The sequence below is a fragment of the Sinocyclocheilus rhinocerous genome, unplaced genomic scaffold (assembly GCF_001515625.1).
Source record: "Sinocyclocheilus rhinocerous isolate Xijiao unplaced genomic scaffold, SAMN03320098_v1.1 scaffold1697, whole genome shotgun sequence".
Classification (NCBI taxonomy): domain Eukaryota; kingdom Metazoa; phylum Chordata; class Actinopteri; order Cypriniformes; family Cyprinidae; genus Sinocyclocheilus; species Sinocyclocheilus rhinocerous.
Window position 1 is genome coordinate 628,166 of NW_015629509.1, and position 24,969 is coordinate 653,134.

General features: G+C 35.6%; 1 protein-coding gene across 1 annotated transcript in view; it reads left to right on the top strand.

Annotated features, from left to right (window-relative positions):
• The window catches only part of LOC107739013 (dihydropyrimidine dehydrogenase [NADP(+)]-like), a 202,235-nt gene that overhangs the window by 160,023 nt on the left and 17,243 nt on the right, over window positions 1-24,969 (top strand). Inside the window, 1 exon segment of the mRNA XM_016550973.1 lies at window positions 17,302-17,444. Coding sequence (XP_016406459.1) covers window positions 17,302-17,444 — 143 coding nt within the window.

A 24,969-nucleotide genomic window follows, 5' to 3' on the forward strand; every position in this document is an offset into this window, starting at 1 on the left:
TCCTGTGTTCTCACCTCAAACGGGTAGAGGCACTGAGAGGCCCCGGTTTAGTGTCGGCTTGCTAAAACTTCTCCAGAGTGTCCGTACTGTAGACCCTGTCGAGCTCCTTCATTCCCTCGGCAGCCAGACGTGGCAGAACATCCGACACCAGGCCCTCACTCGATGAATCCGTGAGAACCGGTAGAGGGCTGGGTTCCATATGTAGAGACGTAAGTGGATCCCATATGTGTAAAGTCCACGTTATAGACTCAGAGCCCGAGTCCCCCCGGCAGACTTCTGCCATTTCTTAGCAAACTCATCCTGTTCCAGGTGGTACGGGTATGTTTTCCCAGTGTTATCCAATCTCATCTCCAATGTACATTGGCTCGTTTAGTTTACACTCGAAGTGGATTGGTCTCTCTAAGCGAGATCTCAATTTGTCGGTCACCGACGTGACGTCTCCGTTCCCTCCTTTAGGGAACAAGGGTTACATACGTAACCGAGACGTTATGAAAAAATAACGTGATTAAAATATTTTAATGCAGTTAACGCACTGGCCCTGCCCCCAGACCTGTACATCATCTTATATTTCATACAGTTAACTTTTGACAAATATGTATCAGGGCAACAACTCCATAAATGCAGTTATGCCCTAAAATGTAAGATATTGGTGCAAAAAATGCCCCTGTATGAGTTTTTGTCTCATATTTATCATATGATATCACACGAGCAGGGAGAGCAGTATTACACGAGTGCTTATTTTATCCCGAATCTCACGAGTTTAAATGTAATATTATATACCAGTTCAGTAAATAAGAAGTTGATATTGTGTTATATTTTAAACACAATATTATGTGTTTTTGCACAATTTTGCAGAGAACATATTATATTTAAAGCCATATCAGAATTGTTGCGCGTCTCTGAGCAACACAGTGGTAATTTGTTTCTGAATGAATCCGCGTTTTGAACGAACCAATGATTTAAAGGCCCATTCATAAAAAGAGCCATTTACTTAATTCCTGAATGAATCAGCCGTTTGAACGAATCGAATGAAGACATTTACCTCCACCTGCTGGCAGATTAAGTTTCTTATAAAGAGTATAATTTCATAAATAATAATAATAATTATAATAATAATAATTATAACATTAAAGGGATAGTTCACCCCCCAAAAAAAATTCTGTCATCATTTACTCACCCTCAAGTCGTTTCAAACCTTTCTTTTGTGGAACATAAAAGAAGGTATTTTGAAGACTGTCGGTAACAAAGCTGTTTTGGTTATCAATGACTTTCATTGTATGAACACAAAATACTGAGATGTTTCTCAAATGATCTTTTATGTTCCATAGTTTATGTTAGGCCATTTTATGTTGAATCAAATGAAATATTTATTTTATTTGTAATGTATACAATTTGTAATGTCTACTTGATACTTTCTAATTTAACACAAAAATAGCTTTAAATGATCTTTTGTGGGTATTTTCACAGTTAAATTTATTTTGTGATTAATTAGATTAATTAATCGACACATCATGTAATTAATTAGATTAAATTTTAATCGACTGACAGCCCTAATTATATTATATAACAATTTATCAGGTATGAATGTTTAATATTTGATATAGTAATATTTTTTATAATGTATATATTAAAACTATTATATACATATAACATTTTTTACATATTATATAACTTTTTGAATTTCTTGGTTTAAATAGTTTTGAATCCCAGATTGGGATCTTTGACTTTCAGACCTCACTATATGAAGTCTCTCATCTCCAGTGAAGTATGTCGTTTTAGTGAATGGTGTCTGAAATGGCTTGTGACTGCTGAACTATAATTGCTTTAGCTGGGTACTGTTTCCTTTCCTCTGCAGTGCTGCGCTCTTGTCTGGTTCTGCTGGTGACCATGGGTAGATGAGTCTGGACAGAACCAGCAGGCACGTCTAGTTCGTAATGTATTGTAGTCCTTCAGGATGTTCCCAGATAACCTCTCCATCATCTGAAGAGTTACGATGTGAATATTTTGTTTTATGAATGTGCGGCAAGAGCTTTCAGGAGAGCATTTTCATCCTTGGTGTTGAGCATCAACAGAGAGCTTTGAAAAGCAGTCCTCTGGTTGCCATGGCATATTGATGTTCTCCGCCGCCGTACGGCTCTCTATGAAGACATTAGACAGATGTGTCTTCAAAAGAATAATGTTTTTCCTCACCACACTACGGGGATCACGCTGATGGATTTCACACTGATATCCGTCCACTGACATCTGTAGGATTCTGACTGTGGCGCTTTCTTTAGAGCATTTCCATTCCATTTATTTACTTGCTAAGCTAAGATTCACTTAGTGTTGCTCATGACCTCAGATCATGCTGGTGGAGAGGAGATGCTATCAAGTTTGAACCGATTTTCACGTGGTGAACCATAAAACATCTAAAAAAAATTAATTGGAGTGACAACATCAACAGGGAAATGTGTACTTAATGCAAACCAAAAAGCAGAATACACCATAATTTATATAAATGAGTCGAAAACTTGTAATAAAGAGCAGCATTCGACAAAATATTCCGCTTTTTTAATAAAAATGCCACTCTATGAATTATTTTATGAATCTGTTCAACGTAACATTTCCAACGTAACATATGTGTTCATACTAACAACAATTTGCACCAACAAAGCAACCAGACATAGACATTTAGTAGTGCTGGGCGGTATACCGGTTCATACCGAATATTTACTACCGAGTGTTTATTTTTGTTATGATATGAATTTTTTAAATACCGCAATACCGGTGTATGTCACTTAAACAACGTTCGGAACGCGACACTGTTTGAAAGGGGGTCCCTTTTCACTGGTGCACTGTGGTGAGGGCACAGCTGTATTACTAAGCTTGAAAGTTCCGAAACTGAAGCTGTAGAACTAATAGAACGTGATGACACAGAAGAACTCATCAACAATATCCACATTGACCGCCACAAATATCCACCGCCCCCTGCCATCAGCTCCCGCGTCTCACACACACGAGCGCGACTTTAGCACTTTTTTTAGTTTGTTACTCAGACGCAGGCAGTGTGCTGCATGAGACAAAAATGTAATATAGCCAAAACAACCGCATAGTGTAGATGCATGTTGATTTTATCAGACGATGCCGCGATTATAAATGAGAGTGAATCTGGTTAACATGTATTAAAAGGGGTCGTGTTTAGTCACTATTTAGTGTGGTATTTTTTGACAATATTCGCTCATCATGACAGTAAAATAGGGCATTCTAAGTCAATATACTGCAGTATTTCCTCTCTCAATCAGTAGAAAATATGGTTAACACCTGGCCATGCATGAAAAAAAAAATACCGTCATGTACCGTGAAACCGGTATAATTTTGAAAAATACCGTTATATACATTTTTGGTCATACCGCCCAGCACTAACATTTAGCATGAATTGTTTGACAATTTCTATCTACTTACTGCATAGCACCTTAGCAAACTCATAGCGACGCCTTGGCAACAACCTAAGGCTACGTTTACACTAGTGCATTTTCGTTCTAAAACGCATAACTTTTGCTATGGTTATGCCTGTCTTTTACACTACTCCGGTGTTTTCGGGGTCGAAAACGGAGACGGAGTTGAAATTCAAAATTAAACGGCTCTGGGCCAATCATGACATTTTCATTGCAAACACCATCATCTTTTATTTAATGGAAACATGCCGATAGTCTCATTAAGTGTTGTGCATTCACAATTTTATTTTATTTTATTTTATTTTATTTTATTTTATTATTTTATTTTATTTTATTTTATTATTTTATTTTGGAAACGTGTGTACGATTTTTTTCCTTAGCTCACGTTTATTTTAGTTTAATTTTTAAATTAAAATCCCTAACAGTATTGTATCTTATTGTATGGTATCATAGCGTATCGTATCTTATCGTATTTTCTGAACAACATGTCAATTTCTAATTTATTCATTATTGTTTTTTATTTATTGTTTGTTCATCTTTTATTTCACAGAAACATGCTGATAACAGTATGATCAAGTATCAAGTGTTGTGCATTCGCCATAGCATGATGTTTTGTGCCTTAACAATGCTTATGTTCTCTCTCTCGCTCTCTCTCTCTCTCTCTCTCTCTCACACACACACACACACACACACACACACACCTCTCTTCTGGGATATATTCTCAGACCAGCGGTGTGTTCATTCCCTTCCTCAATAATTCATGTGAATGCAGTTGTTCTCTGTACTGTATCACTGTGCTGTTGCATAGTTAATGCCATTTATGAGGCCTTCTTTCATTGTATGTGTGTGCGTGTTTGTTTGTGTGTGTGTGTGTGTGTGTGTGTGTGTGTTTAGACAGATTGACAAGGGCCAGAGTCTTTCTTATCTGCTGGCCTTCTCTGTCCACACCTCTCTTTCTACCTCTTTGTCACACAATCCTGAAAACCAGGAAAAGGGTGCATTAGTTTGGAGACAGAAACAGGGCTAGCTGAGGTGCAACATTAAAAATTAATCGTGAAACTATTGCAGCAGTATTTTATGTAAGCAGAACTGCTCAATGTCATCTTTTCCCCATTTAAGCTGTGGCAGTTTGCAGCTCGGTGACATCCCTCTGGAGCGGAGCCGGCCCCGGCCTGCAAGGGTCTCCCCGGCTCCACCCACCAAACATCCATCACCCTCCGCTCTGCCTGCAGGCCTGCGAGCTGCCAGCACTGACGCTGCCAACAGCCTGGAAACAAATATACCTATGATGTACTGTTGTTCACCAGGGCTTTAGCTGCAGTGCTTCATTTTAAAGGGGACGTCTCATGAAAAAAACTAATTTGCTGTTGTGGAAATAATTTGAGGTTCTATGCAGACAAAATCTGTCAGCTCCAAACTGTGTCTGCACAACCAGAGCTCATTAACATACACTCTCAGAAAAAAAAAGGTACAAAAGCTGTTACAGGGGCGGGACCCTTTCAGAAGGTACATCTTTGTACCTTATTTACCCCTAAAGGGTGCATACAAGTGCCTTAGAGGTACATATTAGTATTTGTTTATATTAGTACATATTTGTACCTTTTGAAAAGATAGATGTGCATGACCCACCCACGGAAAGGTTGTCTATAGTCAGTCTGGTGACTATGAACTCTCTCTATATATATAGAGAGAGAGAGAGAGAGAGAGTTTTTATAGTATATATATAGTTTATATAGTACAGTACTTTTTTATAGTATGATATACATATATTTACTAAAACGCAAATATCACCTAATTTTTTATGATTTTTGTCATTTGGTTTGGATCTTGCTTCTTATGTACTGTAACTGGATTCAAAATCCTCCCATATATACAGTACAAATTTTAATAAATAAAAAAACAATTGCATATGAATGGATGCAATGGCATGAATTTGGTTGCATTGCATTTTGACATTTTCCTAGACTGCAGAATGTCACATATATTTTATTTTACATTTTTTAAATGTATTTATTTTTTATTGTTTGTTTGTTAGTGCCAGAATGGCTTCCTGGATAATTTATTATATTATATTATATTATATTATATTATATTATATTATATTATATTATGGCTTTTCTTTTAATTATAGTGAAGAGCAGGCAAAAGCACGCACATCGATCTCAACTGGGTGCTCGACTAAGAAACAAGTGGAAAAAAATTTAAATGTAAAGTCGGCAACACCAAAGCTCCAAAAGTATCAAAAAATGTATTTTTTTTAAAAACTGTCGCATAGCATATGACTTTTCGAGCACGCAGGCTCTTCATCTGCTTTGGTGTTGCCGACTTTACATTTAAATTTTTTTCTTTTAATTAAAAAACTAATTAATTGCAAAGATTTCTCTAATTAATCGTGAATAATTGTCTAACATTAAAATGTTGATATATATTTTCGCACTAAATCTCCAAATTACAACAACATAAAGACATTATTTTAAAGATTTAGTATTTTAAATATTTGTTTAATATCATCTTTTTACTAAATGCTATGAATGAAGGCCAATATCACCAATACCAATACTGATGCCTCTATTAGATAATTGTTTCCCCTGATTTCTGGGCAGAAAATGAATAAACATAGCCATCCTGACTCCATAATGCATCAGTTTATGGAAATAGAGTGCATTTTGTGTTGACTTCATAGGAATATTTCACCCAAAAATTTAAATTTGCTGAAAATTTACTTACAATCAGACCATTCAAGATGTAGATGAGTTTTTTTTTTCCTTATCACAAAAGGTTTGGAGAAATTCCTTGTTCACCTGCAGTGAATGGGTGCCGTCAGAATGAGAGTTCAAACAGCTAATTGTCCTTCCACAACTGTTGATCTCTCCGTCAAAATCCACCAACATGTTTGTTTAGATTTGGACTGTTTTCACTTGTAAACAATGCTTGATCTGTGCAAATTTGTCTCCTGATTCAGATTAGATGACTTCTTTTTACTGGAGAAAGCAGTATTATTGAGGAAATTGGAGGAATTTTTTTAAGTTAAAAATGTCTTAATGATAAATTAATTTTACAAACACAGCTTTTTGCTTCACAAGACATTAATTGATGGACTGGAGTGGTGTGGTTTACTTGTGAATCATTGTGATGTTTTTATCACCTGTTTGGACTCTCATTCTGACGGCACCCATTCACTGCAGAGGATCCAATGATGAGCAAGTGATTATAGCATGACATATACTGTATGTTAGAAGTGGAAACCTAAAAGCTCTAAGTATTATGAAGCAGTCGGCTTGTATCATCAGGAAAAAATGTGTGTGTCTGGGAGAGCTGTATTGTTGATCTAAGCAAGTAAGTTAGCAGAAAGTGATTTTATATGTTGTTATTTTGTCCTACCTGCAGCGAAGACCTCAAAGCGTAAGAACAGGCTTAAGCTTCAGGATGAAGAGCTGCGGTTTGCATGCTGTTTCTGAGCTCAATAACCACCTCTTATCTGTAGTGATTGTAGTTATTTAACCCATTTGTGTAAACACACATTGTCCTTGCAGGAAGAGACACACATACACACTTCATACGCAAAGTATCAGTCTCGCAAAAGTGTGTGTGTGTTCACAGCTGATAGTGATCATATACCTGTGAGATCACAGTCTCTGACTTTTATTTCACAGACATCTCGCCAGACTTCTCAAGCGCAACACACACACTCACGCAAAACCCACAAACGAACACTCTCACGTTTACATTTAGTGCTCGTCTGACAGAAAACACTGCTTTTTTGAAGTGCAGTTCTGTATAAATAGACATGGGAAACTAATCTACTTCAAGTAAGCATGTTTCATTTTTTTTTTTGTCAGACTGAATGGATGGCAAAGACAAATGATGCTTTAGAAAAACAAACACCGTACTGAAAACCACCGAACTTAGAGAAAGCCAGCATGAAATATTTATCCAGAATTCTGTTTCTCTACTTCTCAGACAAAACATAGGCCTTGTTAGTGTAGTATTGTACAGTTCAGTGGAGTGTATTACAGTACAGTGCTAGCATACAACAGGAATATTTGTGTTAGCATTTGTGTTACTGCAATGTGTTGGTACTTGGATTCAATATGGTATAGGGTTAGTTATAGTTCAGTATAGTACTAGTTTAGATTTATTGTTTGTGTTCATGAGTGTAAGTAGCTTTCCAAGCTACAAGCTGCTCATAAATGAGTTCAAATACAGTCAAGCTTCCTTTTTTTTTGTTTTGTTTTAATTTATTTTATTATTTTTGAACCATGTGTGAAAGTGTTTGATTTTTCCTTAGATGTATTTTATTTTATTTTTATTTTATTTTAGAACCATGTGTGAGTGTTGTTGTTTAAAAAATAAAGAACTTTTGTTTTGTTTTAGAAACGTGAGTGTTCAATTAGTTTTTTCCTTAGTTTGCTTTTATTTTATCTTATTATTTTATTGTTTTATTTTATGCTAGAATGTGTGAGTGTTTAGGGTTTTTAAGCTTGCTTTTGTTTTGTTTTGTTTTGCTTTGCTTTGTTTTGTTTTAGAAACGTGTTTGATTTTTTATTATTATTATTCCTTAGTTCGCTTTTATTGGATATTATTATTTTATTATTTTATTTTAGAACCATGTGTGAGTGTTGTTTAGGTTTTTTAGCTTTCTTTTTTTTTTTTGGTTTTGTTTGTGTTTACAAGCTCGCTTGTAGATTTTTCTTAACAAATAAATTGGATTAATTATTTAGCATATCGTGTCAACATCATAATTTATTCAATTAATGTTTTTAATTGGAAAACCTATTTAAAAGCCCTAACAGTATAGTATAGATTAGTACAGTATAGAATAGAATAGTGTAGTACTTTATATATCCATGCAGCCAAAAAAACAACAACATAAAAATAAGTTATGTTGGACTTAAAATTGAAGGCCTCGTCCTTTGATCCTGTTGACCTACCTAACTAAAGTTATAAAAATAACCTCCCTTTTTGCAACTCAAATTTTCCATTTAATGGATTTTAGATTCACTCCAGCGTGTCTGTATGTGCCTTGTAGCGACTGACAATTAAAAGTGCTCTGGGAGGTTCCTTTCAATAGCTGAGCGGAGCGCTGAGAAGTGTGTGCGTGTGTGTGCGTTTGTGTGAGTATTGACCTTCCTGAGAGTGCATTAGCACAGTGTCATAGATTGGGTGGAATCAGGGCCCCTTTGAGAGCTGCAGGATGTGGCCGTGGATGTGTTTGCCTGTCTGCCTCCCATTTTCAGAGAGAGAGAGAATGTAGCGCTCTGTTGTTCCCATGAGAGACCCTCACTGTGTCACTTATGCCCCTCTACTTCTTTTCCTCTTCTTTAAAGGGATAGTTTACCCAAAAATGAATACTCTATCATTGTTTACTCACTCGTGTGTTGTTGCAAACCTTTGTGACTTTGTCTTCTGTGGAAAAAAAAAATTACAGGATATCCTGGCAACTCTTTCAACTATAATGAATAAGTACGTGAATGATAACTGAGGCTGTCAAGCTTCAAAATGACAAAAAGTGCAATTAGCGGACAAATTTTTATGTTGTTATTCACTGAAGAGCTGTTTATGAGAGTTCATCTGAGAAGTAGCAATGTCTGATTTGTGAACAAATCATTCTTTTGAGTCAGATCTGTTGCCAAATCAGTCTGAATGATTTCTTAATGAATCTGTTTGATTTGGTTTCTCCACTTCAACTCAGTGACTGAATGATTCAAAATGACTTGAAGCAGTTAGCAGGGAATATTATTAGTGAATATAACGATACAGCACGTTTGTCACACAAAATTAACATGACTTAAGAAGAATTATTGTACAAGTCATGGGCTACTTGTCTAAAACCTTTAGGGTCTCTTTTTGTCATTTTGGATCCTGACAGTCTTGATTCACTATTTATGAAAGCTTATTTCTATGGAGGCTCGTTTCTGCCACTAAATAAAAAATAAAAAATTTAAAAAAAAGTAATTGCAAAATAGTTTTATCTTGCAATTCTGATATAAACTTGCAATTGTGAATTATAAAGTCAGACTTTTGTGATATAAACTCGTATTTGCGAGTTGCAAAGCTCGTTTCTGCCACTAAATAAAAAAATTAAAAAATAAATTAAAAAAAAAGTAATTGCAAAATAGTTTTATCTTGCAATTCTGATATAAACTTGCAATTGTGAATTATAAAGTCAGACTTTTGTGATATAAACTCGTATTTGCGAGTTGCAAAGTCAGATTTTTGTGATATAAACTTGCATTTGTGAGTTACAAAGTTACAAAGTCAGAATTGTGTTATATAAACTCACAATTGTAAGAAAATGTCGGAATTTTTTTCCTCAGAACCGGACTTTATAACTCGCAATTATGAGTTTAAATCTAAAAATTCTGAGAAAAGATGTCAGATTTGCTGGATATAAACTTGCAGTTGCAGGAAAAAAATCAGAACTGCTATATATACACTTAGAATTACAAAAAAAAAGTCAGAATTGTGAGACAAAAAAAATTCGCAATTACCTCTTTTTTGTTTTCTTTTTTTTTTTCAGTCCCATGGTGGAAAAGCGCTTCCATATATTTGCCATATATAAAAAGTTTGGGTTTTTTGTTTTGTTTATGTCTGACAATTCAGCATTTTTAGTATTTCTAAGAAAAAAGTTAGAATTGGAAGATGTTAACTTACGAGAAAGGGAAAAAAAAGTAAAAATGTATAAAATAAAAAGGTGCAATATTTTTATTTTGTGGCAGAAAAAACACAGAATTGTAAGATGTATACTCAGAATTCTGACAGGAAAAAAGTAAAAATTGCAAGATATAAACTCGCAATTTTAAGAAAAAATTTCCAAACTGAGATAAAAAAAATTCGCAATTGTTTGAACTTTAATACTTTTACTACAGTGAAAAGAGTGGATTCTTCAAAAATATTTATGTTCCACCGAAGAAAGGAAATCATATGGATTTGAAAGAGTGAATAACCGATTTATGTATGAACTATTCCTTTAACATTTTATTTATCACTAAGAATTCATTCCTTCAACCCTCAGAGAAACACACCTGTGCAGCACTTTCTATCCCCTGGAGCTTCAATTTCACCTCATCTTTTCCCAACATACCCATAATGCCTCATTCTATGTGCTTGTTGTGGTGATGGTCATGCTGAAGGTAACAGAAGCGTGATCTTTCTGTAATGACAGTGAGAGAACGCCGCTCGTCTACTGGCACGTTTGAGCGCCTCGCTCACCCGCTGTACGTTCAGCCACATTACCGTCAAATGCAAAAGCTCACACTCTGAGTACACACAGTTTTCCTTTACTACTTAAACAATCCTCCGAGAGTTTGGGCACAGATGCGGCGCCGCATAAAGAAGAAAAACAGTCCCAGTTCTGAATCTGTGGTTCTCGCTCAGGTCATAAATGCATCTTTGCTCTTGGGAAATATGTTGAGTTTGTTTGCTTGTGTTTTCCTTTTTGCTTTTTTCATATTTGCATCTAGCTAGATCAGTGTGTTCGGAGAGGAGGTGATACGGTAAGGATGCAGGGAGCTCTCGGCTGTTTAATTTGCGGCCTGCCGTGTTGGACAGAGCATGGTACAGTAGATCTGATTAATTAAATTTGCCGGATTTCTCACCGCTGTCAAGATTTCAATTTTATGTTAAATATTCTCTAAAGGGCAGGCCCTTAAATCTTATGGGCGGAGAGTGGCAGTGGGCTGTGAACATAACCATAGGCTAACTGCTAATGATAAGAACACACGGCAGAAGAGGCATCTATAACGCACTCGCTGAATTAGATTGTCAATCACTTCTGTGTCCATCGAGCCAGTAAAGAGACCAAACAGTCAGAGAGAAATGCAATAGAAATATGATCTTGAGACTGTGGCATTGTGTCAGTATTCAGTTTCTTCATAGACTAATTGATGTATAAGGTTAAATCAGGTTGATATATTAAATATAATATAATAAGTAATAATACACTACCACTCAGAAATTTGGGATTGGTAAGATTTTTGTTTTTTATATTTCTGAGAGAAGATTCTTCTGCTCACCGAGGCCTCATTTATTTTATAAAAAATACCATAAAAATAGTAGTATTGTGAAATATTATTACAATTTTAAACAACTTTTCTATTTGAATATATTTTAAAATATAATTTATTCCTGTAATATCAAATCTGAATTTTCAGCATCATTACTCTTTTTTTTTTCTTTTGGATGAGTAGAAATAAACATTATAAACATCTTTACTGTCACTTTTGTTCTGTTTAATGCATCCTTGCTGTATAAAAGTACTTAATTTATAAAAAAAAAAACTAGTGCTGTCAAACGACTAATCGCGATTAATCGTTTGACAGCACTAGAATAAACCTTCGAACAGTAGTGTATATTAAATATATATCAATACTGGTCTAAAAGTCTGACATCATTGAAAATTTGTTTCAAATTCTAATTTAAACCTTTAAATATAGGATATTGAAAACTTAAACAAGTCAATTTCATGATGTAGAAACAAAGAAGATTCTGCAATATTTCTTTGTCACAATCAAATGTAATCAAATGAAAGCTTTTTAGACTTTTTGGGAGTTTTTTTTCTGTAATCTATAAATATATCTTCATAAGTGTTGATTTATTTATGCAGTGGGGTGAGTGATTTCAGTGCATGCTTTGTCCTCATCTGCATCATAATTGGATTAGTGTTAAATAAGTAAGAAATTTAGAACAGGTTACAGTACATGGCTCTGCACGTCTAAAAGTAATAATGAGTAGTTTAAGCGTTAATTACAGCACATCATCCACCCCCGTGCCTTCCTTTGTGGGCTGATTTTTATAATTACAAATACCTGCTTTTGATTAGAGGTAACGTCTCGGTTACGTATGGTAACCCTCGTTCCCTGAAGGAGGGAACGGAGACGTCACGTCGGATGACCGCTGGATGCAATAATCGCATGCCAATGTGCATTGGCTCGTTTAGTTTACACTCGAAGTAGATTGGTCTCTCTAAGCGAGATCCCAATTTCGTCGGTCATCCGACGTGACGTCGAGAGTGACCGACTGAAAGGGAACTGTGTATTAACTTGTACCGTAACTTCTGCAACATTATGTTGCTACTATCCAGCTAATAATAAGGGTTGTGTTCTTATTTTAAGTAATCTTTATTGTGTTTGTTGATTTAGGCATTAAGTTCATTAATAACTGAATCTGTTGAAGGAATAGTTCACCCAAAAATTTAAATAAAAGTTGCTGAAAATGTACTCACTCTCAGACCATCCAAGATGTAGAGGAATTTGGAGGAATGTAGCATTACATCACTGGATCCTCTGCAGTGAATGGGTGCCGTCAGAATGAGAGTCCAAACAGCTGATAAAAACATCACATTAATCCACATTTTCAGCTTTTCACTTCACAGAGCAATAATTGATGGACTGGAGTGGTGTGGATTACTGGTGGATTATTGTGATGTTTTTATCAGCTGTTTGGACGCTCATTCTGACGGCACCCATTCACTGCAGAGGATCCATTGGTGAGCAAGTGATGTAATGCTACATTTCTCCAAATATCCAAAAAGCTTTGAAATACCTCAGCCACTGTCTAGAACAGCTAGTGTACCAAGAAGCAAAGGTATGCTTGAATTTTGCACTCGCAGAGTAAAGTGTAACATGTTTTTTTGTCCTTTGCTCATTCATTAATCATTATTTGATTTGAGTTTCTCAGCTGTAGGAGGCGCTGTGCTTTGTCAGTGGTGTTGTGACATTTCTGCTGAGGTTGACACACACTTCAAAACATGCTTTGGCCTCAACTGACCACAGACGCCCAGCATGCTGACCAGATCTCTGAATTATGCATCAATCTCTGACCACTATATAGAAAGCAATGATACCAGAAACAGCTTCCACTGTTCCCATACAAAAGGCCTTGTATTATGCTTTGTTAACATTCTTTCCATGTTTATAAACACATTTTGACTATTTTTGATCCATGTTGCGTCATTGTGACCTGCATTAAGATAATTTCAGATTTTTTTGCAGTTTGGTTTTTGCCGTTTTGCCGAGACTGTGATGGTTTTGTGGCCCCTGCTTTTTTCAGCAGATTCTGGCACGTTACTTTGTTTAATCGGATAATTGTGTAAATGTAATGCCATCATTTCATCAAAGAGATTATTTCAATTTATTAAAAATTACTGGGCAATTAATTCTCTAAAACAAACTGTAATACAATTTTGCTTCTCAAGTCAACTTAGGTTTAGGTTAATTGTAATTAACCCAGTATGATAACTTGTAATAGCTTGTGCAATTTTGCTTCTCAAGGAAATGTATCTATATTTAAGTTTTTAGGCTTTTTATTTTGATATTTTTACCAGACAATGACAAGCTAAATTGATTAAGAATGTAAAAGTTTGAGCAATACTAATAGTAATGCATCACTTGCCTGAGCAAGTTCCATTAATTATGGAAATACGAATATATAGATATAGAAGAGGAATATTTACAGCAAACCCAGTGAAGCTCGGCCATTCTCTCTGGTGTTCAGTGTGAGCATTACCCATTAGTCATTAACACAGTATGCTAATGATGGGTGTGCGTGTTTGACGTCTCCACCATGCCCTCAAGCTCCTGCTTTTCATCTACGTTTTTGACTCTTTCTCCGTGACTTCTAACTCTTCTCACATCTGATTCCGCATTTTCGGTTTCGTCCGTGAAATACAGATCGGTGAAACCTTCTGCAGCCCTCTGCGTCAATAACTTATGTTCTTCTGATACAAATGAACAGCTCTTGTATATTTCCTCAGCTTCAATTACCATTCCCAGCATTCTCTGTCTGCGCAAGTGTGTGTACGCTTGAGGGAGTTAGACAGGATGTTCATTATCATACCATAGGTCAGGTCTGTGTGTATTTCCCTAATTGCCTCTCCTTGTACGTGACTTTTTTTTTCTCCTATTGCCTTTCTTCTTCTTCTTGTTTGATGATGCCAAATTCCAGGCCTCGGTGTCCTGTCTGATTTCTCCGTACATCCGTCTGTGCTCGGAATTATTCATTGGAATAGCAGGTGTGACGTGCAGCGTTTTAGTAAGCGCCTCAGACTGACCAAAGATGAGAAGCTTTCTCCTTCCCCCCTCCATCCGCCAAACACAGACCCTCCAGTGACCTGACAATGGTTTCTGCAAGACAACACACAACATCAACGAGGCTTGTTGTTTCCCAATAAGAAAACGAGGGTCGTGATGGAGTTTGATGCCATCTGTCAATCTTTCTCCCCCTCCCCTTCTTCTTTTTCATTTCTTTTTTCCATCGGAGTCTCATAAAAGCAAATTATTTTTTTCCCGTGTTTGTAAACAGCGCCGGGGTGACAGGGTTCTACCTGTGGAGAAGCTGCAGTCGTTGAGAGTAGCTCATCCATTTCTAATGCAATTAGAGGTGTCAGTATCTCCTCCTGAGAAGTGCTTCCTGCATGGCCACTGAATATGGTTCCTCCTTCCGTTTAAATCCCCTGGATTAGATTTGAGTGTCAGCTGGCAGACCTGCTAAGTGTCCCCTGACTAAGTAGACTGGAATGTGTGTCAGTATATTACATGGCTTTTCAAATGTTTTTTATTGGCTTGTGCACAGAATGGTGTTGCAGAAGATAGACTGACTGTGTGGACATACTTAAATTCATTTTAGAGGAAATTTTTTATTGCACCGTCACTATCTCAGATGTTTCTCTACGAAAATTTAGAAACACTTTGCAATAATATTCAGTTTGTTATTTAATGAATTTGGTATCATGAACTAACAATGAACAACATTTTTAATACTTTTATTACTCTACGGATTCCTTTTTTTTCCAGCAATGCCATAGAAGAACCATTTTTGGTTCCCCAAAAGAACCTTTTAATGAACAGTTCTTAAAAAAAGAGTCATATTTTCCTAGTGTGAAGAACATTTTTTAAAACTAAAGGTTCTTTATTGGCATGGTTGGTTCAGTGAAGAACCTTTAACATCCATGAAACCTTTTTCAGGTTCGTTATAGTGGAAAGGGGTTCTTTAGATTAGAAATACAATGTCTTTTTAAGTACTGTTCACTGAAAGGTTCTATGAGGAACCAAAAATGGTTCTTCCATAGCATCACAGCAAAAAAAAAAAATATATATATATATATATATATGATTACATCACATTTAAATGAGGACACACGTTCACCGTCTTCTGGTGCTATAATTGTAACATGAAATCAGGTATTCATAGAAATTGCTTATTATACTAATGTGACTGTCAGGAAAGACAGCGGATGGTCCGTTAGGGTGATCAGGTGTGGGCTTTGTGTGGCTACTTATAAACAAACCACAATAATAATTTTGAATTAGATTATATATTTTATGAAGAAAATATAGTGCTTGTTTGTGCAAAATCCACCGCTATGGTATAGGGTGTTGTGGACAGTTGTCAGGGTGTCACTATGTATTCTCTATGATATTCTGATTCATACGCATCAAAAAATAAATAAATACATACATACAAATAAAATTAAAAAAATTAAATAATTGTCCAGTAAAATATTTTCAATGTCAAGATCAGTTTACTTGTGAAGCATTTTTTTATTTGTCTTCACTTAAATAAAATAAAATTGTCAAGAAAAATGAAAGCAGAAGCAAATTAAGAGAATTTAACAATTGACCATTTTTGTCATTTAGTAAGAGTATAGTTCAATAAAATGAATGTGAATAGATTAATCTAAAATATGTGGGTGTAAAAAGTTTAATACTTAACATTCTGTGTTTGAAATCCTAAACCCTAACTAGGAGCAATTGCAGTAGATATCTTGTACGAATTTAATGAGACATTTTTGGGATTGTATTAAAATCTCTTGATTTTTATTGCAAATGTTGGTATTTTAGCAACTCTGACCACAGTTTAAAACATGGTTGAGATTTTTAGAAGATCTAAATGAGATATGTATGAGATTATTTAGGTCTTTTACTCACAATAAAAGTCTGAGACAAAAGTCTGTTAATTAACCCGCACCGGCCCAAGGGCGTGTTTAGGCGTGTCTGTGCTATTTATTACCTTTTTATTTGGGTATGTCGTTTTTCAGAAAATGCTCAAAAATAGGGGCGCACAGTAAGTGGTTAACAAAAGTCTTAGAAGCATATGCTTTCCATTTCATTCATTACTGTCTAGGAAACAGTTATGATGTTAAAAAGATCCCATTTGTGGATTTTTCTTTCCATGATTTTTTTTTTTTTTTTTTTTTTGGAAACCAACCTCACTACCATACATAATATCCCTTATTTTATGTTATATAGGATGAATGTGCATCTAATGTTTTTTTTTTATTATTTGCTACTGTTACGCATGTTCTGTAATATACATGGAAATGCCATTAACTTTACATGCTTCTTCAGAGAAGATGGACTGAGACGGTGTTCCTTTAACGCGAGTCCTCCGTATCATTAATAAGGGTCATTTAGCGTGTGGGAGAGAGCGCTGGCCCGCGCTCTTTGTCTTTAGTGACACCAGCGCCAAATGAGGAGAGACAATGTCTCCCACTGATCAATGAGGGGAAAAAAAGGCTGCCAGTGAAATGAAGTTAAATCTAATGTGATAAACGGCCCCGTCTGTCAGCGGGATCAGATCAGAGGTTTTAATTTTATTCAAGACATTGCGGCTCAGGTAAATAAATAAAGGGTGTAATGTAAGGAGGCGCAGAGCTCCCTAGAGAAACTCAGCCTGAAATTTTAGAGGGTGAGATGCCATTTAACGAACCCGCTGTAGACCATCCACCCGAGATCTGAGATCTTCACATTTTTTTTATTTTATTGTATTTTATATTATTTTTTATTTTATTTTATTTTAATACAGTTCAAAAGTGGTTGCAGTGGATAACAATACATTTCTACGATTGTTTTTGCTTGCATCTGTGCAGGAAATGCCATCCGGCCAATCGCATTGCGAGCAGTATCCGCCATAGCGAAAGCTCTTCCCGGTTTTCCCATTCTGGCCACTGGGGGCATCGATTCTGCAGAATCCGGATTGCAGTTCCTTCATGCAGGAGCCGCAGTGTTACAGGTACGTGGTCGAGTCTCAGTCCAAGACATTGTGCAATATCAGATCAGCATGTTTAATATTAGCACTTCATTCAAATTAAGCTGAAAATGAACAAAATGCTGGGTGTAGGGCTGAAGATATTGATATAATATTGATATAAAAAGGCCATGTGGACTTTTTCATGAAAGCATTCCATGTACTTTTACAAACATGAGGTGAAATATGATCTAATGATGATTCTATATTATTAAGACCACCATAGAAGGCTGTACATGGGGGAAAAAGTTAACAATGTTAATTGAGTTTGATGAAATATAAAAAATGCGTATTAAAGCAGTAAAGATGCATTTTGCATGTCTGATTTTTATTTTGAATTGTTTACTTTTATATGCAAGATTTTCCTCACTCTCTCAAATAGTATATTGCTTTATAATAGCCTTCATTCATATTAAAGAACATTATTACTTTATAAAATACAGCTCATTAGAACCACAGCGCTGCTCAAACTCATCATCAGAACCTGGAAGAGGTTGCTTGTTGTGTGGCGTCACCATAATTAATAATCAATGCAACTCAAGTCAGAGTATGGTTGTAGTTTATGACACAATTTGTCATGGTGTGCATTGTGTTTGTGCATTGATACGCAATTACTTTTAATTGGTATTGTCAGTCCTGCATTCGTCTCAGCTGTATACAAAGTTTTAATTAGAAAACTTTGTCCTAAATGAGATACAGTATAGTTAAGCATAATATTTAGATTGTAGATCGAAAAGTGTTTCTAAGCTCTCCACATCGTGGCTTGCTTGTGTCTAGGGAGTAATCAAATAGTGAATCTGTATGCAAATTGATTCTCTATCTTTGAATAAATGCATTTACTATTTTTAAGGGTTGATTTAATGTTTCGGTAATGTCTTTCCCTCTCCTACCTGTTCACCGGGAACACTTGGGATCTGAAGAGCTTTTTTGCATTCAGACATTTGTCCTTTGAGTTAATATGAAAATTTAATTACAGAATAACTTGGGCTCCTGATAGAATCATAATGCTTTCAATTACAGATCCGCCGCCTTTAAAAAGCCATAATTTGTATTTCATCTTACACAATATAATCACTATTTGTGATGCTTTTCCTGCTTTAGAGATGTTCCTGCGAGCGATGAAAGGAAATGTGTTTTTGTGTTAATATTTTGGGTTTAGCGGAGGATTAGAGCTGTGAATCGTGGGGTTTGGATCTGGAAGATGAGTTTGCGGAGAACACACGCGTCCTTTCAAACACATCAAAGCATCTGACTGCTGAGAGACCGCGTCCATCTGATTGCTGCTTCCTCTCCAGATCCTTTGCCATGTTTTATCCTCCAGGATAAAACCTGCTCAACCGGGCCTGGCTTGGCTTCGTTCTCCGCACGCCTGTCGAATTCAGGTCAGGCCCGGGTCAATGGAGAACGAAGCACCTTTTGGAAAAGCAAAAAGTGAATGCGCTGTAATTCGAACTGTTGCAATCAGCGAGACTTGTAGTCAGAACTGAAGGGACATGGAAGAAGTGAATGAGAGAATCAGGCTCTTCAAAAGACACGAAGCGTCTCGGTGTAAACACAAACGCTGTAGGCACTCGCACTATTGTTTCTAAGCAGACGCATGGATTCGGCGCCGCATCAAAAGTATTCTCCCAAGAACAAATAATGTAATGAAGTCCATTCATATCCTGTATTGATTTCTCCGGATCGAATAGTGTTAAACCTGTGGAGTTTTGACTTTTCTTGGTTATTGAAGACAGGATATAGGATATGTCGGTACCGGAGCCTGATTTATCCCATTAACTAAGAGAATTGCGAAACCGTTATCGTGTAGAGCTTGGGTAATACCTGCAGTCTTTCGGCTTTAAATTTCTCTAAAAGTCAAGCGAATGTGTGCAGAAAAGACAAATCATTCCATTCAAATGATGCACGGGATCCTGGAGAACAGTAGATTCTTTATTAAAATCATAACTCAGAGTTCAGCGCTGTGGTTCTTCCACATTCTACACAGGTCGTGGATGTCGCAGTAACGTCAGATACGCCGGCAGTGTCTGTGGCTCAGATTCGCATTGAGAAAATTGAGATTAGCATTGGGAGTTTGAGATGTTTATTTTAGCAGATCAGTTCATCAGGATGGTTCATTCTTAAAAGCAGTTATTTAATCAACCTGGTTTTATAATTGAGTGATCCAAAAATGTTTTGCAGATGAGCTGAATCATTTAAGAGAATTGGTTTAAATGAATGATTCATTTGCAAATTGTACATCACTAAGATTTAAGACATATTTGGATTACAAAAATTGATCTATAACAGGGTTATTATAGTTAACTAAAACTAAAACTGAAATTAAAACCATAAAAAAAATGTTACTTGTTATTTTATTTTTTCGTTTTGAAGGCGATATTTCTCATTTTAGTTTAACTAACTAAAATTAAATAATGTATTCAAAATCAATGTTTGTTACTTGAAATAAAATAAAGGTTAACTGAAATAAATTTTCTAACATTTTCTACATTGTTGGTTTTCTGTAAGTATTCTCAAAATAAAAAAAAAAGACCTGACAAAACGGTTAATTTTTTTTGGAATGTTTCATTTAGTTTTAAAATAACATTTAAATAAAACATTTAAAAGTTTTTGTGTTTATAGTATGCATGTTTATATTTAGTGATATTGGACCCAAAATTGTAAAAACAAAAATATTTATATACAATTTACTCAGACTCTCGTGTCATTCCAAACCTGTATAACTTTCTTTGTTTTGCAGAACAAAAAATATTTTATTTTCAAGAATGTTAAGGTCCAAATAACATTGAAGCTAAAAAACCAATGAGATATTTAAAAAAAAAAAAAAAATATATATATATATACACTACCGCTCAAAAGTTTGGGATCAGTAAGACTTGTGATGTTTTTTAAAAGTCTCTTATGCTCATCAAGGCTGCATTTATTTGATCAAAAATACAGAAAAAAAATGTAATCTTGCAAAATGTTATTACAATATAAAATAATGGTTTCTATTTTAATATACTTTAAAATATAATTTATTTCTGTGATGCAAATCTGAATTTCCATCGGCCATTACTCCAGCTTACTGATCCCAAAATTTTGAGCGGTAGTGTATATATATTGTCTATGAGTGTGTTCAACAGAAGAAAGTCATATAGTATGGAACAACAAGAGGGTGAGTAAATATGACAAAATTTCTTTAAAAGCAAGCTTGCTTCTGTCTTGATTCACATTATATAGCATCATTTGACAAACCAGGCGAGCTGATAACCTACATCGCTGAAACGTTACCGGGTTTCTGCGAGCCCATGTACTTTATTCTACCGCAGCTAATGTGATCTGCTTGTCGATCGATACTCTTTAGTTGATTCATTACCGAATACATTGCTTTGCAATCACCCTGTAGGGGATCCGGGGCTCCTCATGGTGCCGTATTGACTTTCATGTGTGTTAGTGTAAAAGTAACCCACCTGTGTTTAGCGCCTGATATTATTCCAGAAAAAAACTAAGATCTTGGAATGCTGCTTGCTTAAGAAAAACCGTAACACAGTCAAATGACTTTCATTTACTGAAGCAATGTTGTCAAACGTTCACACTCACGGTGTTGTTGTAAAGTATAATGTCTGCTGCTTTAATAAGATTGGGCTGTTATGATAGATTTTCGCCTGTCATAATGAGACAGTAAAATAGCTGCATTTAGTGGCAGCTGTAGGAGATCAGGACAGCGTTTTCATAGGGAGGTCTTTGGGGGCAATGGAGCAATATTTCACTAATGGCAGAGCTGGTTCAATCTTAATGATCCACACTGTAATTTGGGTCCTTCCCAGTGCATGTAAACAGTTGCGAGCTGCAATAAAGAGACCGTCATCAAGTAGTAAAAATGACTTGTGGCCCAGAAAGCATCAGGATTTTGTAATTTCGTTTCAAACTGCTAAATGTTTCCGTAGAGAGGGGTGAAAAACAAAAGATTTGTCGACAACACAAAGCAAGCTTTTAACAAGCAATGTGGTTAGAATCCACCCCAGAAAGCACACAACGCTTTTACACTGATTGCAGTTAGGTTACTTTACAGTAACATTCTAAATTAGTGGATATTTTTCAAAAATTGCAACCAGAACATGATCTGCAGTTTACATATTTGGATCATATTTGGTCAACTTAGACCTTACGTCTTATTTTTATACAACCTCTGATCAAACTACTGCGTTTTTGGACATTTAAATTAAACACTTAAAAAACTAATATCTGTTTATATGGCCCAAAAAGCATCAGAATTTTGTCATTTTGTTTCGAACTGCTAAATGTTTCCATAGAGAGGGGTGAGATTTTTTTTTTTTTAATTGTTCAACAACACAAAGTGCACTTTTAACTAGCAGCACTTTTAACAACTCAGCCCCATAAAGCACATAACATTTTTACAGTGTTGCTTTTTGGTTGCAGTTAGATTGTTACAGTACAATGTTCTCTGTGAATTTTAAACATATTTAACCAGAGCATGATATGCAGTTTATGTTTTTAGATCATTTTAGGTCAATTTTTAGATAATTTTAGTTGCAAATATGTCTTGTTTTTACACAACCAAAATAAAATGTTATGGAAACATTGAGAATATGCTTACCTTGTTGGTTTTCTTTAAGTAGCCTCATAACATCAATATAATGTCTAATGTCACAAACCTCCAATCAAACTACAATGTTTTTGAAACGTTTTAGTTTTAAAGTAATGTATGTTATTTAAATTAAACATTTAAAAAAGAGAGTTTGTGTTTATAAAAGGGCCCAGACAGCATAATGATTTTGTAATTTTGTTTCACAAAACGGTTTTACAATTTTGCTGTTTGTTTGCAGTATAATTACATTACAATATAATATCCTAGTTTTAAAAAAAGAATCCAAATTGTAAACAGAACATTACAGAGCAATACAGTTTATGTATTTGAAAACCAAAAAAATGTCAAGCATAAAAACTGCTACTTGAAGAAAATTTTTATTTATTTGCAAATACAAATTTACTTGTACCAAAAAAAAAAAAAAAACTTAACAGGTTTTCATAACATATACATCATTTTTAAGTACAATATGTTTTTTTTTAAATCATACTAAACTGCAATGTTTGCAGTATTTATTTGTTTAAAAAAAAATAACCAGCTTTACATCAACATTAAAAATGACAATTGTTATTTGTTGACAGAATGTATGTTTTATGCCAAAAATACAACAAAGCCATGTTGCAACATTTGTGAGACATTTGTTTTTGTTTTTTTGTTTTTTGTTTTGTTTTGTTTTGTTCTGCTGAAGAAAGGAAGTCATACAGGTTTAGAACTAAATAAGGGTGAGTAAATGATGACAGAATTACATTTTTTGGGTAAACTATCCCTTTTAAATTCACAGCTGTTTCCATGTGTGTGACTACACACACACACAACAAACAGAAGAATCACTGCTTATATCCATAAACAAAAGGGTAAAGGTTACACCCTCTTGTCAGACGCCAAACTAGACTGTATTGACTAAATATAGTCCCCTGGTTCAGTGGCTTGTGAAACATATTTACTTCCAGTGACTTCGATAAAGATACAGTCTTTTACCTGAAGCACTAGACAAAATATCAGTTGCTCGTATTTTCCCAGTGTGTTGGTCAATCTGTGCGAATCAAAAAGGACAAGAGCTTCATGCATAGTCATTGTAACATTTGGATGCCAAACTGAATCTCTTTAAGGGGGAGATGGCGCACGGCTAAATGCCAAGATTTTATTGCGGGAAATAAAAGAGCAGATAGAAAAAGAGGAGCGAGAGAGAGAGCAAGATGAGGGTAGAGGGAGATGGAAAGAGCAGGAGTGCTGAATCTAAAAGCGGCTGAGATCTCAGAAGGAGTCGAAATCAATGCACCACCACAGTTTTCAGAGCAGATAAAAAGGACCTGCCGTCTCAATTGCCTGGAAACTACTTAGAAATTCTCACTTCAGATTTATTTCAGGACTCAGCCACATTAGCGCTAAATACTCCAGGTCAGGATATCTTTGATGTTCTGCATCAAATGAAAAGCAATAATGGGCAGCGACTCCTGTTCACAGAGCAACAAGCCTGGGATTTTACGGCCCCATCAGACACAGGATCACGCCATTTAGTCTTGTTTGCAGTTCTTTTCATCATAATGAATCATTTGTTAGCTCAAATCCCACGTTTTTCTTTAAATGCGCCTGTAAATAGAGAACAAAAATGGTCATGACACATATCTATCCATAGTTGAACAATAGACCACCCATCCTCCCTCCATAAGACCCCTGATCCTCCTATTGATGTTCGTCTGCTCTGTTAACTGCAATAATTACCAATCAATTGTTAAGCTACTCGCCAGGCATCAGTGGACTGGCGTATTTGTTGATGTTAAATCAAGGTGAAATGTCATCAAACCAAATTGGAGTCGTTCGAAAAACAAACGTTCGTTCGTGGTGTGTAGATACAAACTGTGGCATAAACGGGGAGAGAAACAAGTTTTATGCAAATGAGAATCCTAATGAAAACTTATCTCCCAGAGATGAGCTAGCCAGGGTAAATGCCTCCATTTTCTCAGCGTGAGGTATGCCATGTGGGATTTCATTTTCAAATATACAAATGACGCAGCACGGCCGATGATCTGCGGCCCCTTCCCCCTGGGAAAGTCTGCGTTGTAAGTGTGAGGAGGAGGGAGTGAGGCTGGGAATTGTTAGGAATTTAATGATTCTGGTTCTGATTCCACTTAACGATTTGGGTTCCTAATGATTTCATTTGCAGCCTCCTCCTTTCCCACTACACAAAAACAGTGCTATTTCTTGTGCCGTACTTTTTGTTTTTTTTAAAGTGCCATTTATTTCAACGTTAAGCATCCGAATTTAACTACTCTAGTTCTAATGCTAGTCTCACTAGCATTAAGTATACATAACGCCATTGGTTCTCTACCCATTTATGTTATATATTCTATTGAATATATTCAGCAATTTGATATTTTATTATTATTGTTGTTGTTGTTATTGCTCCAGACATATTGTAGTATATGTCTGTATTTTATATAATTTCAATGTTTTATGTATTTTTTGCAACAGAAAGTACATGCTTTTTCATTTTCATTATTCAGCATTTTTAAAACAATCAAAATATGGGACTCTCTCTCTCTCTCTCTCTCTATATATATATAGGGCATTAAATTGCTTCAGACTGATAACTTATGGTTCTTTGTGCCTGATTCTTTTGCATATTCAACTAAACTGATTGCGTTGAGTGCTTGTTGCATGTGATCAGCACAGTGTTCGAACTATACCGTGGACTTTGGGGGAGCCCACTTGTTTTTTTTTTTATTACGGGGGGGGGGTGTTCGTGCGCTTGCGCGTGCCTCAAAAGAGGGCTTGCAATGACTTACAAAGATACATAACAGCTACAAGTGTATGCACTACTTGCTTTATGCAAGCACTATATAGGATAAATCACTATACAGGATTTACCCTATTATACTTTATCGACACGAATTGATAGGTGAAACAACAAACAGCCAC